The 17,441-nt window shown below is 42.5% G+C and overlaps 2 protein-coding genes across 3 annotated transcripts in view; both read left to right on the top strand.

Annotated features, from left to right (window-relative positions):
• The window catches only part of itpr1b (inositol 1,4,5-trisphosphate receptor, type 1b), a 275,465-nt gene extending 274,845 nt beyond the window's left edge, over window positions 1-620 (top strand). For both annotated transcript variants that reach the window (XM_063215285.1, XM_063215286.1), the window contains one exon: window positions 1-620. This exon is cut by the window's left edge and continues 1,903 nt beyond it. The gene's annotated coding sequence lies outside the window, so the exon portion shown is untranslated.
• Window positions 621-4,772: 4,152 nt separating this feature from the next.
• bhlhe40 (basic helix-loop-helix family, member e40) lies at window positions 4,773-9,169 on the top strand. Its single transcript, XM_063215288.1, has 5 exons — window positions 4,773-5,259; window positions 5,376-5,439; window positions 5,601-5,708; window positions 6,196-6,319; window positions 6,633-9,169. The coding sequence occupies exons 1-5, from the start codon at window positions 5,177-5,179 to the stop codon at window positions 7,595-7,597; spliced, it is 1,344 nt and encodes a 447-aa protein (XP_063071358.1). The 5' UTR covers window positions 4,773-5,176; the 3' UTR covers window positions 7,598-9,169.
• Window positions 9,170-17,441: the final 8,272 nt, after the last annotated feature.

Genomic DNA, 17,441 nt, shown 5'->3' on the forward strand with positions numbered 1-17,441 from the left:
TGCAGCTTGTTGACAGGCATTCCTATCTATGTAGTTGGGAACTCAGTGGTTTTAGGTTATATGTTTCTAGGGTAGCTTGAAAAAGAAAATTAAGACTTAAGTCAGTGACGTGTGCACTAGTTTTACACTTTCTCTCCCATTCTAAGTTACAGGTTCAGGTCACTCTGTTTATCATATTGACCACCAGGACTTCTTTCACTGGCTCCTTTTTTCTTGATTTTCCTTTTTTGTCTATTTTTTATTATTTATTGTTTATCATTATTTTATTTCACATCTCTACTAACTCGAATCTCAGTAACTTATTGTTGTGCCTCTTAAACGTCTTGAGTACTAACTCAAAGCTTCTGATATTTATTTTTTATTTTTATTTTGTGTACTTTCCATTCTCTTCAAGCCCATGTTTTTTTTCAGAATTGATTTAAGATTGTGTGTATTTTCTTTTTAATCATGTATGTATATATGTCAGCAAAGCCTTTTTGCTATTGTATAGATACGCATTTTCAAGGAGGCACCATAGACTTTACAGTAAGAGCAGTGTTACTAAGTAATACAGTAATTTAAGATAAATAATTATCCGACATGTACATTTAATGTAGACCTATTTAATAAAAATGTCTAATGATAATCCAACTTGTCTTATCTGCACTTCCTCTTCAACACCAAGGGGATGACCAGGGGGTGATAATAGAATCTGTTGCATTTTAAACTGGATCTTGTGTGCACACACTACTCAACATCCAGTTTAAAATGCAAGACATATGATATGGAACATGCACATTTAAATAGATCACGTGTACAAAGCAGAGTTCATGATAGGTTATCCTCATCACACATCAAACATTAAATTAAAATGTATGTATTAATGGATCACTCACTGGCTGTATTTTGGAGTGATTTTTATACAAGATTTGATTGGTTGTTTTCATGTCACCATCTAAGTTCATGTCTGAATGTAGCTGGGTGTGTTTTAGAAAAACCCTTAGCACATCCATCTGGACCTTTTGACTAAGTGGTGTTAGTCTTTCATGGCACTACCACTGTTTAATGCTGAATCGCTCACACAGAAAATGTGTGACTTGCTCATCTTCAAACAGGAAGTGAGTTGGATGAAACCATGAAAGCTTGCAAAAAAAATTACAATAGGCAAAACACTTTTTTTTCACTTTATGAACGATGCACTCTGTATGACCTTTATAGAGGGTTGTGTTTGCTTGACTGTGTATTAAACTCCCTCACCTAACCTGTGCACAGACAGACTACAGTACCTTTGCATTACAAGCACTCATTGACAGACAGACAGACAGACGGATGGACGGGGGCTGAGGAGAGGAGAGATTTCAAACGGACGTACTGCCGACTGTCTGACTTTAGCAATATCACGCACACGCACACACACACACACACACACACACGCCAGCCCGCACACACTCTTTTGCAGCCACCATCAGATGTGGACAGTGACAGTGGCAGCTGCTCAGAGAGCTCAACTTCAGACAGATACCGCTCTTGTCACTTACACACTCTCTCTCTCGCTCTCTCTCTCTCTCTCTCTCTCTCTCTCTCTGTGTGTGTGTGTGTGTGTGTGTGTGTGTGTGTGTGTGTGTGTGTGTGTGTGTGTGTGTGTGTGTGTGTGTGTGTGTGTGTGTGTGTCTCTCTCTGTCACTTGTACTCTCTCTCTCTCTCTCTCTCTCTATCTTTTTCTCTCTCTGTCACTTGTTCTCTCTCTCTCTCTGTCTCCACCCCCCCCCCCCCCCCCCTCACTGAAATCCCCTATGATGGCCCAAACGCCACTGAAACCTCTTGTTGGCTTAGTTATACTGAAACAGATTCGGTTGGCGCTGAATCATGGCATGCAAGGGGAATGGGGAGGAAAGCTTGACTTTTGACCTTTCGGCTCTGTCAGGTGTTGGGGAGAAAAAAGGATATCAGACTGACTCCTTGCTTGGTTTCAGATAGCCACGTTGTACCGTATACGCTGTGGATACATACTGTATATATGTGTGTGTCCAGCCAAGGCCATCCTGCACTAGTTTGCCACTTGGGGCTCGAACCCGCAACCTCCCAGGCACCAGACCAACAGCTCAGTGCTACTGATGCATTATGAGGCATCAGGAGGGCGGTTTACGAACATCCCACCGCCGAGCTCTGTTACAGTAGTTGGCATCTGTTACTGTGTGTGTGTGTGTGTGTGTGTGTGTGTGTGTGTGTGTGTGTGTGTGTGTGTGTGTGTGTGTGTGTGTGTGTGTGTGTGTGTTTTACAGTAAGTGCCAAATGATAATTAATCACAATACTTTATAGAAAAAATATATATTGCATTGCAATGGATGTGCCAATAATGTATGAATCATGGAGAGGACATTGATTCTATATGTAATTATATGTAAAGTGGCACCACATCCACATAACACATTGGGGATAAACATTCAGAGCTTGTTGTACTGCAGTCTTTCACTCTGTCTAACCTTTACTCTGAAAGGTCAGCCAAGACATCTCTCCCCCTGCAGAGATGCTGAAGAAAAAAAAAGACTAGAACAGGTGAAGTGTAACAACTTCTCGTCATATCATTCATAGTCATCATCAGTCTTTACAATATCAATATATGAACAAACTATGTATAACAAGCGTATAACACGTATATCATCGTCAGCTTTTATTGTCACTTTCTTCATATGCACAAGTCATACAAGGAAAAGGAAATTATGTTTTCTCTCTATACCATGCATTACCAAGACATAGACACAAGACTGACATTTTACAGACTGACATGAAGTGCAAGACAGGCCAGGTAACAGTGATGGACTGGTAACAATAGGCTAAGTGATCAATAATAAGTACAGTACAAATTAACATTTCACATCGAACATGTAGAATTCGAATTTTAGAAAGGCTACCAAATGGCTTTTAAATGAATAAGCAGTTGACAATGTTTTATGCGTGCGTAAACTCAACAAACATTGACCTTTGTGATGTCGAGCGGCTGTAGGTTTTTTCCTACAGCGCACCGCTAAACGCGTCTGTAACATTTGTTTGATTCCAATCAATTAGTTAAACCGAAACATGACCATGGGGGTTTCCAACAACAGTGCTGTACCTATTGAACAACAAAATGCTGCTGCCATCAGTGGAAATACATACGGCCCGGAGTGAGAGAGTGGCCTGCTCGAAGGTTTCAAATATCTCCGCATTTGCAGATTTCACCCTGAGTTTATTTTGATGTGTTTGCAGGTGTAGGCTATAGGCTAACCCTGCCTAAGGTTGCAGGTTTTATTTCTGAAACATTATTTTATTATCTTGATTAAAAAAAAGCAGACATAAGACAAAACATAATCCATGGCATAAATGTGTGCCTGGTCGAGGTGAAAACCCCAGACTAAACAGCCTGTATTTGGATGAGGCTGCGAAATTTTGCTGCCGTTGACAAACAGTGTTGCTCGCTCGGCTTTCCCTGACCGACCGGCTGGGAGCGCTGAGCACCATAATAAATAGCTGACGTCAGTGCTAGGGATCCGGTCGCTCTGCCGCGGCTCGCCATGAGGAGTTCAACGTGACTTGCCGAGTACCGCCGCCAGCCTGCAACAACACACCGCGCCGTGCCGCCCCGCCAGGCCCCGTAAGCAGGTGCACGTGTGGAAGCAAATGGACAGAGGGTGTGCGATAACAGTGTTCCCTACTTTTATCCCTCTCGTGCATCCCCACGGTAAACAACATTAGAGTGCGTGCGTTTTTTCATTGTCACAACAACAACCTCAGCTAAATCTAGGGGAGCAGTGATGGCCGCGTGTGTTCATGTTGGATTGTATATTTAAACTCCATATTACCTCGTCCTATATGGCTTTCCCTGTGCCTACATGGTGGTCTTAAGCTGCCATTTGTTAGTATTTTTGTAGGCTAATAATTTATTTTTCAATAAAGAATATGAATGAATGTTTGAAAACAATACGTAGACTAAACAACACAAATATAAATAGAGCCTATTTCAGAACTCAAGTAAAAGAAACTAGGCTATTTTGTACATAGACTATATTTTTCTTCCGCCGTCCTTTCTATCCATAAGCCGTCATGCGCAATGCTACAGCGTTTAGGCGCCTATATGTTCCGAAGTGACGCAGTAAATATTATCTGTCATATAGGCTATACTATAGCCTACTCAGTAAACCCCCAACTGCTGTATATGAGCTTGTTTTAAATGAAACTTTCAACACGGAACATATTCGGTGAACATGTCATATGATCAATAGCAAATGACCTATATTTTTATTGCATTTTAATTATTATATTTTTCAAAAAATATTGCATATGATATATGTTAATAACACACGAATAGGATGTACCACAGCCCTCATTCAAATTATGTGCCGCGTAACATTGTATTTTTTTATTATAATCTCACTCTCTGCGTAATGAGCCTTTGTTTGGGTATTTATTTATTGGGTGGTTAAAAAGCTGTCTTTTCCATTCCCATTGTAATAAACGTACACCATGCTGTCACATTTCATTTCTGCATGTGCAAGAAATGTGTCGAGAATCAGAGCGCAACGCATGCCAGCCACTCGGGGTCGATTAATGTTCTAGTTGTCGTCGGAGAGCATGGTGGTACACGAGACCGAGCCGCTGTGTTTGAGCATGTTTTATGTGCTAGTAGTCGGTGGAGAGCATGGTGGTACACGAGACAGCGACGCTACCATGACGAGGGAGGACGTTGTAGCGCAGATCCTCCTTAACTCCTGAAAATGGGTTGTGCTCTGGAGGGCTTGAAAGCGCCGTCCAACACGTGAGGCTCATGTGACGGAGGTAGGTCAGTTTCTGAGCGAGCGAGAGAGACGTGTCTGTAGTCACAGGGTTTATTTAACACGTAGTCCGTCCAGTCCTCCCACACACACATTTAACCACGACTGGAGCTACTAAACACGTCTCGACTACGCCTGGATAGCGAGTTGACAACAGCGTCGTCCTACGATCATAGTTGCAGGATATCTGGAACGTGGAAGGAAAAAAACACGTTAAAGCTATTTGACAACTGGATTTGTTTTACCAAAAAATATATTTCAAGGACATTCGACTTATGCTTCTTAGCAAAGCAATCCAAGGAGCATTTTTTATTTGTTTTGTCCAGAAGTGAATTTGGGAGATTTTGTTTTTGCTCTTTTCACCTGACTTTGGTTTGGCAAGGGGTAAAATGGAAAGGATTACAAGTGCGCAACCTCCTCCTCCTCCTTGTATGACCAAACACCCGTCGCTGGAGATAGCGGACATGGCTGGGTGAGTACAAATGCGCGGTTTATGTTTCAAATAAACTGTGGTAGTTCTACTATTCTAGTGCATGCTGTAGACGGAAAGTGCTTACCTATTTTTTTTTTATTTCTTTCCCCGAATAGAATGGATTTCCCCATGTATGTCTATAAGCCACGACGTGGAATGAAGCGAGGAGAAGACAGCAAGGTACTATTTGCATATTGTTTAAACAGTATTCATTCTTTTTGAATTATATCGGTGCAATGGCATGTGTATACATACACAAATTACTGTTTGTTTGTAATTTGTAAGTTTGTTTTGATTATGTTGATATCTAATTGAATATTTCATTTCATTGAAAATTGTAGGATACCTACAAGTTGCCCCATCGGTTAATTGAGAAGAAAAGGCGAGACCGAATCAATGAGTGCATCGCACAATTGAAAGACTTGCTGCCAGAACACCTCAAACTAACCGTAAGTGAGATTTCCCTCTTGAAATGTGCGCAGAATGGTCTAAGGCGCCACCTGCTTGCTGATCGTGAAAAGTTGCTGTTTATGTCGTCAATAAATGACACCTATTGTAAATGTGAGCGCGAACTTTCTAGACTTTGGATGTTATTTGTTAAAGTGAGTTGTCAATATAGAGGGTGGCTGTAGCATTATATAACACAGTGTATGCATGTTGTAAGCAGTTTAATTATAGCCTACAGACATAAGCATTTCATTTTGTATGATGAATGAATTTATGAATTAATGCCTTTTAAAAAAAAAAGCTATTTTGGTTTGTTGCGTATTTAATGGCAATATTGCTCTGAAATGTTATTGAGTAGCGCTTGGCAAGTAGTTGAGCGGGAATAAATGAAGTCCTTCCCCGCCCTGGTGGAGGTTTGTCCTCTGCCGGGCGGCTGAACGCGTTACATAAGAAAGATCAACATGCTTATCGGCGGTCTTCCTGTTTTAGACACTGGGCCATTTGGAGAAGGCCGTGGTCCTGGAGCTCACACTCAAGCATGTCAAGACGCTCAACACTCTGCTGGAACAACAGCAACAGAAAATCATTTCACTACAAAATGGCATCCAAATCGGTGAGTTTGTTTGGCTCGGAAAGTGCAACGGCGCTGTAATTTGTGCGCGCGCACCCATGTCAGTACACACACACACACACACACACTCAGAATGTGATTACAGCATAGTGTAAACAGCTTTTTTTCCCCATTTGACACATTTGTTCTCACACTAACCACAAACTATATGTATAAGTACTGTGTATTACAATAACAAGTTACATAACAAATAATGTTATAAGTTATAATACTAGAAAATATATTTTTGTTTTATTAATAAAGCTATGTTTAAGACCAAGTCATGATGTTTCTTGTGTTGTGTTTTGTGCATTAGACCAGGGCAGTGTCGGGCCAGAAAACAATGAGGAGATGTTCCGCTCAGGTTTCCACCTGTGTGCCAAGGAGGTGCTCCAGTATCTGGCCGCCAAGGAGAGCGCCCAGGACCTGACGCCGCTGCACGTGATGCGCCATCTGCAGAAGGTGGCCTCCGACATGCTGCAGGGCGACGCCAGCCCGCGCAGCAGCAGCAGCGGCGACGACGACTCCGGCTACGACGTGGCCGCAGAGGGCAGGGAAAACCCCCGTGAGAGGCAGGAGACGAGCGCCGCCGAGAGACGGGAGCCACGGGAGCCACAACAGCAGCCCAAACCCTCCCAGGAGGGCCACGCCAAGAACTGTGTGCCAGTCATCCAGCGGACGTACACGCACAGCGGCAACGGCGAGCAGAGCGGCAGCGACACCGACACAGACAGCGGCTACGGCGGCGAGACGGAGAAGACCACGCGCGACGGCAAGACGGGGCGGCCGAGCTACTACGTCAGCAAAGACGACGAGCTGAAATACGGCATGAGCATGAGCAGCGAGCGCGTCAAGCAGGAGGGCGACGAGCCCCACGCCAAACGCCAGCGCTCCGACTCCTCCGAGGACGAGTCTCTGTCAGGCCACGAGGTGGCGCTGGCGAGCCACGGCGGCTACACGGTGGGCTTCTCTCCGCACCCCCAGGGGGCGCCTCTCTGCATGCCCTTCTACCTCATCCCCCCCTCCGCGGCCGCCGCCGCCTACCTTCCCATGCTGGACAAGTGCTGGTACCCGGGCGGCATGCCCGTCCTGTACCCGGGCATGGGTGGCTCTCCGCCCAGCCTGTCCCCAGAGAAGCTGCCCCCGCCATCCCTGGTTATGTCGCCCAGGGTGGGCTCTCCCCCTACGCCCCCCCCAGCTTCACAAACCCCCATGGACTCTCCCGCCCTCCTTCAGGCTCTTAAGCAAGTGCCCCCCCTGAACTTGGAAACCAAAGACTGAGAACTTTCTATCTGACTCTATGACTCTCGTCATTTCTCTATCCTCTGTTGTTTTTTCTACATTGTACTTTCACTGGCAGCCCGCCCTCTGAATGTTCAGGTGTGGAGAGGAGAGGAGAGGAGAGCGAGCGGACCCGACCCTCGGGCCGTCGCCGGGTGAATCCTCCCCCAGGAGGGAAGGCAGGGACACAAGCACTCAAAAATCTCTCTCCCTCAGCGACAGCGGCAGCTGTCTGGTCAGACGCCATCTCTACGCCACCCCACACCAACCCCCTCCCCCCGACCCTGACCTGTCGTGCTCCTCCACCCTCTGAGAGCAGAAAGACGTTTTTACGCGCACTCACACCCACACACACTCACACACACTCACACACACACACTTCACGTAAGCCCAGTGGCCACTGCTTCCCAGATGCAGTCCAGGTCTCCCAAATCTAGCAGGCACTGAGCAACAGTGACGACTCGGAGACAAGTGTCAGCACACCCAGAATTGAGAGATAGTCAGCTAGGTTTACCTTTTGGTTTCATTTTTTTTTTGTCTTTTCTTTAATTATTTTTGTGTTTTTCGCAACACTGTGAAGAAGGTCAATTTATGGACATGAGCACTGTGGTTAAGACTAGTATGCTATGGGTGTGGGAGGGAGGGAGTTGGGGAGTGGAGGCAGAGGAGCTATGGCCAACCCGTATTGAATGTTTTAGAGTTGAAAACCCAGAATGTGATGCACAGTCCCCCCCCCTCCCCCTTTCTTAAATGATAAAGACATTTGCCCTTTGCACAGATGCACACTCACTCACCCACTCACCCACCCACACACTCGTACTCACACATAAACATACTGTTCTGTGTTGAATGTATAAAAAAAGAAAGCGAAACCCCTGTAGATGCTGCTTTTGAAGTTTCTACGTGCTGTAGACCCACCTCGGGAAGGTTCTACGATTTTTTCCTGTAATCTGTGGCTGCTTAAAGAAAAAAAAACTGCAACAGACCGTCCTTTCTACAGTAGTTTATAGAGTGCAACCAAATATCTGGCCAAGCTTTTGGTTGGCCAGAGCTGTTGTGTGAGATGAAAAAAAAAATCAACAAACACTGTTCCCATCTCATCATGCAGTCATCATGCCCTAGGAGGAAGCCAGCTCCCCACACTTAGCTTGTGGGGAGCAGAGGTTCAGAGTGGGTGTGGGTGGGGGAACGTCGTATTCAGGGCTGGTAGCGTGTCACTCATGTAAATAGCAGAGTGAAGTACTTCACCATGCAGTTTTTATTAGGTTTATGAGTTCGTAACCCATTACCATTGGTGCAAGTAGATAGAGTCCTTGTGCGGTAATGTCTTGTAATTTTACATTTTTTTTGTTGTTGTTTTGTTTATACTACTTGTACATCTATATTTTTGATACATGACTCACAAGAAATGTTTGTGTTTGCATCACACGGAGAGGGAGATGTTGGGTGGCCACTTTTTGCTGTAAGACACCAGGAGAAACATGTACATAGCGTGGTGGAGCTACAACTGATTGGCACCCCCGCCCCTTGTATTCATTTTTTTTCTGGTCACATTAAAAAAGACAGATCCTTGATCATGCTGTTGCCTTTACTTGTCGAAAGCAGATTTTAAAAAACATGACCGATATCTTAACTCCTAATCCTGGATTTCTGTGGAAGAGTGGAGAGGAAAGTGAATGTAATAAGACAAAATATTAGTTTTGTATAGGAAGAGGTACTTGGGGTTTTTATTTTGGGACCTAACTGAAGGTTGTTCTATGTATATATTTTGTCTATAAAGTATGGTTGACATTTAAGAAAAAAACATAATAATAAAGTTTTTTTTTTCCTGTGGAACTGACGGTGCCGTGTGCGTTTTGTACAGAGTGATCCCAAGCATGTTTAGCCGCGAAGCTGGCCGCGACCTAGCTGCTCTTCTCATTACATCTCTCCTTATGTAACCCTTATATAACCCCATCTACACAACACAACACAGCAGAGCACAGCGGAGCGGAGCCTAGCCTAGCCTAGCCCAGCCCGCCTGCATCATGTGGACACTGAATTGGATTTCACTCAAGATTCACAGATGCGAGTGTCTCTCTGGTACACCTCCAATTTCACCATTAGTATTTGTCAACATGCCTCTCACACACACACACACTGCTGTATGCAGTTTTGTGAGATATTATAAAGAATGAATGTTTACTGAGACGTGTGATCTGCTTTACATGCCACACAGGCTGTATGGAGACGTGTGTGTGTGTGTGTGTGTGTGTGTGTGTGTGTGTGTGTGTGTGTGTGTGTGTGTGTGTGTGTGTGTGTGTGTGTGTGTGTGTGTGTGTGAAATCAATCTGGCTCACCCTATACGTACATAACATAACTCTGAATGGAACACACTGTAACCATGTGGCTGCATAGGCTAGTGCATATGCTATATTGATATGTGTTTACAGTACAGTGCTGTGAACTTCAGTTGACTGAAGCATTTTAAATTCAGCAACAGGTGCCCATTTGCATTTAACTAGTGAAATAATGACTGTCACAGTACATACAATATAAACAAATCAGAAATTGCGCATTATAGCATAACATTGATAATGATTTAAAAAAAAAACAATTTGTTCAAATTGATTTTAAGACTCACCTTAATAAACTGTAGAAATATAATACAGATGATTGCCATGCCAAATTCAACTATTATATGCTATAGCATTTATGAGCCCAGTTCTAAAAACTGAAACGTTTTTAAACACCATCAACATGTGCAATAAAAATGTCAGCCCAGTGACAATGCCGAAACCACATGTAGGACACACAGTCACACGGAGCTTGACAAAAGGGGACAATCGCCACGCGGTGCAAATCGGCGTTTATTTGGGTCCCCTGGAGGGTTGGAGTAAGGAGCAGTTGTAATCCCATTGGCGATGCTTGTCTGACTGCTGCCACATCACATGGAGGGCCACATTGTCACCGTCACTAGTGCCTCTCCATGTGCAGATGATTGGCCCATTTTCCCCACATCCAGGGAACAGTGCTATGGTGACAATACACATGTTGGGGAAAAAGTGGAAGATAGTTTTTTTTATTCTTCACCCAACCCAAAGTCTTTTAACCCATTAAGACACAGCATTATAAATTTGCTGTTACTAGAATGGCAATGACCAAGCTGTAGTGTAGTATAATACTAAAGGCCCTGTGTTATGGCATAGTAGTGTAGTAGCCTACTATGGTAGTTAACTATTCAATAAATATCATAGCGTTCCACTGGAGGAACGGCATGCATTATGCTACCACATCAACATGTTTGATACTATTATGTAATAACCTTTTCATAGCGAAACCTCAAGATTGCACCAGAATTTGTGCTAGTGAGGATCAATTGTTTTTGTGTGTATTTTAGATTTGTTGCACGGGGAATAGGCTGTCTCTTTTCACCATGCAGTGTCTTAGAGGCAGCCTACACCTCAAACTGCCAATTCATTCATTGGTGAGGTGGTTGACTCATTTACAAATTAGTTTTTTCTTTTGTTTAAGTTGACTTTTTTGTGGCAGTTGCCATGTATAGTTAAGCTGGCTTATCGATGGTGCCACATTCGATTTCATATGTAGGCTATTTGATTGAGGGGTTTAGTTTCATTTAGTTGAAGGGGTGGCTGCCTTGATGAGAAATGGCATGCTGTGTGCCTGTGCAGTTATCTGGAGTCTGGTGCCCTCCTGAGGACACTATTGTGAATTGCAAGTGATAGCAGTAAAGATGAGTGACATTTCAGTGAGGCACTTCATGGTGGCTGTGTAAATCTAGCACGACAGGTCAGACCATTCATTTTGAATTAGACCTACCACGTAATCCAGGAATGGTCTGATTACGCTTCTCTGGGGAGGGTTTTCAGCCAGTGTTCAGTCAACCTGCAGATGTAAAATGTCGAACTATCATATACAAATCTCATAATTATAGTTTTTTGGGGGCTTTTGGGAGGAAATTATTATACACAAACGAAATGGTTGCTTTAAGTAAAACTCTGAAATAATCATACAACATGTGTCTTTGATCGTACAGAGGACAAAATTATGGTACAAATTATCTGGCAACACTAACAACTGTTGTTAATGGCCAATAAGCAAACACACTTGGGGGCATGATAACATACAGTGAGGAGAATAAGTATTTGATCCCTTGCTGATTTTGTTGGTTTGCCCACTAATAAAGACATGATCATTCTATAATGTTAATGATAAAATGTATTATAATACAGAGAGACAGAATATCAAAAAGAAAATCCAGAAAATAACTTTGAAGAATATATTTTAATTGATTTGTATTCCATTGAGGAAAATAAGTATTTGACCCCTCTAGTCAAAAAAGACAAAATACTTGGTGGCAAAGCCCTTGTTTTCTCATACAGAGGTCAGATGTTTCTTTCAGTTAATGACAATGTTTGTGGGTATATTAGAAAGGATTTTTGTCCACTTTTCTTTGCAGATCATCTCTAAATCACTTAAGTTGTATGACTGTAGCTTGCCAAATGGGAACTTCTGTTCCCTTCACAGGATTATTATAGGGTTAATGTTTGGAAACTGTCTAGGCCACTTCATGACCTTAATGTGCTTCTGCTTGAGCTACTCCTTCGTTGCTTGGGCTGTATGTTATGGATTATTATCATTTTGGGAGGCCAATCCATGACCCACCTTCAGTCTAGTGGTGGTGGGAAAGAGGTTGGCATGCAGCATTGTACGTTTACATGTCTCCCTCCATCCATTTCTTGACGATGTGAAGTTGTCCTGTGTCTTGGCCAGACAAACAACCTCAAAACATAATGTTACCACTTTCATTTATGATGTTGGAGAAGGTGTTGTTCTTGGGATCATAGGCAGCATTTCTCTTCCTCCAAACACATAGAGTTGTGTTAATGCCAAACAGTTTGATTTTGGTGTTATCTGATTCCAGCACCTCCCAATCATATCCTAATCCAGTTTGACGTTCATTGGCAAACCTCAGGTGAGCCTGAACAGGTTCCTTCTGAAGCCAGGGTACCATACATGCACTGCAGGATTTTAATCTGCAGTGGTATCAAGTGTTTCCAATAGTGTTCTTAGTGATTGAGGTCCCAGCTGCCTTGAGATCATTTCCTAGCTCCTCCCATACAGTTTTAAGGTGCTTTATCTCTTTTTTTCTGATTATTAAATTCCCACAAGGTCAAATCTTGTATGGAACCAGAGAAATACACCAACAGTTTGCTCTTTAATATCCAGGAGCCCATTTCAGTCTTGTTGAGTTCTAAAATCTTGTCCCTGACATCCTTTGACAGCTTTTTGGTCTGTCCCATGTTGGCGAGTTTATTTTGATTGATTGACTGATTCTATGGACTGATTCTGCAGATTCAATGTGTCTTTTGTGCAGGTTACTATTAACAGGTGTGTTCAATTCAGATAACAAGTTGATTGGAAGTGCCATTTGATCTGCGGGATCAGAACTCTTAATGGTTGGCAGGGGATCAAATACTTATTTCCCTCAATTAAATATAAATCAATTATTATATATTCTTTAGAGTTCATTTCTGGATTTTCTTTTTGATATTCTGTCTCTCCATATTAGAATACATATTATCATTAACATTAAAGACTGATTATGTCTTTATTAGTGGGCAAACCAACAAAATCAGCAAGGGATCAAATACTTATTCTCCTCACTGTACGTCAACTGTCAGCGATTGGTCAGAGCTCATTTCAACCAGAGCTGAGCTCACTTCTCCCACCGTAGTGCTCCAGGGCACCGAGTATCCAGACCTAAAATCAATTACGAAGTAATTAATGTGGTCTGGTAAAACCAGGCTAGTATAGTTAGAGTAGAGTAGAGTAGAGTAGAGTAGAATAGAGTAGAGTAGAATAGAGTAGAGTAGAATAGAGTAGAGTAGAATAGAGTAGAATAGAGTAGAGTAGAGTGTAATTTATTGATCCCAGGGGAAAATTAAGGTCTCAGTAGCATATACATACAGTATATTAATACAGATGACATAACACAGTAGACATTACACACACCCACACACATAAATTAACCATATATAGCTCACTCTCGCATACACACAGCCCTCTCTCTCTCTCTCTCTCTCTCTCTCTCTCTCTCTCTCTCTCTCTCTCTCTCTCTCTCTCTCTCTCTCTCTCTCTCTCCTTTCTCACACACACAGAGAGAGAGAGAGAGAGAGAGAGAGAGAGAGAGAGAGAGAGAGAGAGAGAGAGAGAGAGAGAGAGAGAGAGAGAGAGAGAGAGAGAGAGAGAGAGAGAGAGAGAGAGAGCAAATTATTCCATACAGGGGAACATAATTGACCCCTTTAGAAGTTACGTCTTCACTTACTGCGCACGCATTGTTGACTCAAACACACACACACACACACACACACACACACACACACACACACACACACACACACACACACACACACACACACACACACACACACACACACACACACACACACACACACACACACACACACACAGTGCAGACCCTAAAGAGAAAAGACCTGCCATCCTGAAGTGTGTACGTTAAAAAAATAGAGATCCTTAAAAAGTACACTTGTTACGCTATTCCGAGAGAGAATAGCTGTTCCAGAAGCATAGGAGATGTTTGTGGTTACAAGAAATTAAGCGTATCAACTGGACTGAGGACACTTAGGAATGCCCATGTCTGTGGCGCCCCTTTGATATCTGAAGTCATCAATTTTCATATTTTGGAGAAAAAAAATGTGCAGTACATGGTGGGTTCTGCTCCAACAATGCGCACACAGCTCGATTACGTCACATCTGTGTACAAACAGTAACAGTCTATTAAGAAAGTGGATATTCACTATTTTTGTTGTGTTCAGAATACTTGGACTTTTTTAAAGTCAATAAAATGAAATGACCAATCATGAAAATATGTGGCAGAATTTTGTAGATGCAGCAACTCAATTAATAAGTGGCAGTAATTAAGATAGGCCTACCTAACGGTAGGGCACTGGGTTACTATGCTGGCAACCCGGGTTCGATTCCGGCCCGGGTCATTTGCCAATCCTTCCCCGTCTCTCTCTCCCTGCTCATACAGTATGTATCTTTGAGATGTGTTCACAGGTGTAGTTGTAGCAGTTGAGAGCCAATCATCCTTTCAACTCCTTTCAACACAGTAGATGAGGTTATTTTATGTTGTTACAAGAGCGCCATCCTGTGAGTAAATACAAGGAGTGCATGCAGTGGCTCAAATGCACGCCACATGTATTCTTTGGGAGGCATTTTTCTAATACTGTATTGATATTAAAAATAAGCCCTGTTGTGAGGCAATAACTGAGGAAGTTGTCATGTTTTAACCGATTAAGACACATTGTTATAAATGTGATGTTACCAAAATGACAATGGCCAAGTCATAGTGCATTACTTAAAGCCCAGTGTTATGTCATAGTGTTGTACTGCTATCAATCAATCAATCAATCAATCAATTAATCAATCAATCAATCAATCAATCAATCAATTAATCAATCAATCAATCAATCAATCAATCAAAAATATTGATATAGCACATTATCATATATAAATGTCATTCAATGTGCTTAGTAGAGTAGAGAAAATGGAAGAAAATGAAATTGTGTTATAGATAGTATGTAATTAACTATCACCAAGGGCAGATGGGAATAAAGCTGTTTTAATTTCCTTTTAACCCTATTCAGACTGGGCTTTTTTGGCATTCCTGGGCCTGGGGGGGGGCTCTTTTGACCCCCCCCTCATAACTCATGAACGGAATACAGTATGACTACGAAACTTGGGGGAGATGATCTACATATGGACATCTATGAATGACATCATTTTTGTGTAATTATCTGGTATTATGACGTCATTATGACATCATTATCTTATTATGCCCAAAATCTCGCCATAATGTATTTTCCAACAAATTTAGGTAATGCACTTAAATTTTAATGATTTTATGCTTCAAACCACTTAAATGCTCACAAAGTTGTCTGATGCTAATGGAAATAACAAAAAATATGAAAATATATGGCATCATAGATATGGTAAAGTGATTTTTGGTCAGACATACCTGTCAGAAAACCGTTGCCATGGCAACGGCAAAAATGATAAACCTAATCTTTCGGTACCTAACTGTAGCCAACTAAATGTTAGGAAAAGTCACAAAGTTTCATAGTCATAGCTTAAGTCGTTAAGGAATTATACAACCTCAAAGTTGGTGCGGGCACTTTTAGCCCCCCCCAGTCTGGATAGGGTTAAAACAACATACTGTTGGGGCATTTCTAATTTGGACAGGAAGTTGGTTCAAGCATTTTGCAGCATAATGACTAAATGCTATGGTAGTTAACTGTTCAATGACTATTACATCGTGCCACTGGAGGTGCAGCGTGCATTAAGGGTTTACATTGTTGAATTAACACTGCATTTTTACTGTGCAACTGCCTCTTTTTCTTTTCTTCTTCTTCTTCTTCTTCTTCTTCTTCTTCTTCTTCTTCTTCTTCTTCTTCTTCTTCTTCTTCTTCTTCTTCTTCTTCTTCTTCTTCTTCTCTAGGGAGTAGTTGAATGCTATACAGTCACAGTGATGGGAGTGAAAACAAAAATGATGGACAGGAAAGGAAGTAAATGAAGGATAGGATATGAGAGGAGGAGAGGAGGAGACAGATGGTGTGGGGTCCCGGCAAACAGATGGATATGACTGGGTGACGAGTGGAAGGAGGAGGTGATGGATGGCAGAGTGGTGACAGGCACAGCCACTAACAGCTTTGGCCAGGCCCAGGACAAAGTTATCTTAGAGGACCCCCACCCAATACACAGAATGTAATGTGGACCCAGTTCTGTGGTGCAATGTGGACCCAGGGCTGACCTGGCCCTCTGGCATAGCGGGTATTTCCCGGTGGGCCCTGCACCCTCGTGGACCCCTATTTTCAGAAATGTAAAAATCAAACAAACAAACAAAAAAACTTTTTTCAACATTACATTTCTGAAAATAGGGGCCCACGAGGGTGCAGGGCCCACCAGGAAATTAATTCTGCGCCGCTAGTTATGAGGGGCCCTTTTAAACCAAAAATGCCCCGGCCCTATTCCTCCCCCAGTCCAGCCCTGTGTGGAGCCCCCCTCTCTCTGGGTCTGGGACAGCTGACCCCTTTGTCCCCCCTCTCGTCAGCTTCTCTGACTGGTGACAGGGTGTGATGGACCGGCTGTTTGGGTGGAGGGCTGGCTGGCTGGATGGGTGGCATTCAGAGAAGTGAAGAACATACTGTCAGTGAGGAGCAACAGACGAAAAAAAGCTGACAGCAGAAATTGGCATGTGTTTAGACATGTGAATGCACAATACCAGCAAAACATTTCCAAGCACTTTCTCTTCCAATCATTTTCCTTTTACGCATAGGAGGCTTCTGTCAACCTCCAGGAAAGTTTTTGTTTTTGATAATGTGCAACATATAATTCTTTATGTAGGGTAGCATGTCATGCTGCTACTTTCATTTTTAAAGGGTACAGAATGATAGCAAAGGATAGCCTATCAGATTGTACCTCAGGAGTTATATTAATTAACGAAGGAGCTTTGTGAAATTATTCATAAACACTGTACCGTAGCAACTGCTTCATCGATAAGCGATTCACTGACTTACAAAGTATAATGGTAGGCCTACGTGCATTGCAAAAGAGTGTAGGCCTAAATCCATTTTGTAGAATTTAGGGAAATTGAATTTTTGTATTGGGTATTCCATTGCATTGCAAAATGCTTTTTATGTAGGTTTTAAAAGTATCTTCTCAACATATTTGCATGCCAAGAATTCACACATACAGTAGATGATAGGACTTCTGAACAGTCATTTCCAATAATAAAATGCAAGTCAAAAATGGTGCCTAT

The sequence above is a fragment of the Engraulis encrasicolus genome, chromosome 14 (assembly GCF_034702125.1).
Source record: "Engraulis encrasicolus isolate BLACKSEA-1 chromosome 14, IST_EnEncr_1.0, whole genome shotgun sequence".
Lineage (NCBI taxonomy): Eukaryota > Metazoa > Chordata > Actinopteri > Clupeiformes > Engraulidae > Engraulis > Engraulis encrasicolus.

Excerpts from the sequence above, each read along its gene's own strand:
- bhlhe40 (XM_063215288.1), top strand. The coding sequence starts at position 5,177 with ATGGAAAGGATTACAAGTGCGCAACCTCCTCCTCCTCCTTGTATGACC. Across the intron at positions 5,260-5,375 it reads GAGATAGCGGACATGGCTGG|AATGGATTTCCCCATGTATG; the intron begins GTGAGTACAAAT and ends TTCCCCGAATAG. Across the intron at positions 5,440-5,600 it reads AGCGAGGAGAAGACAGCAAG|GATACCTACAAGTTGCCCCA; the intron begins GTACTATTTGCA and ends TGAAAATTGTAG.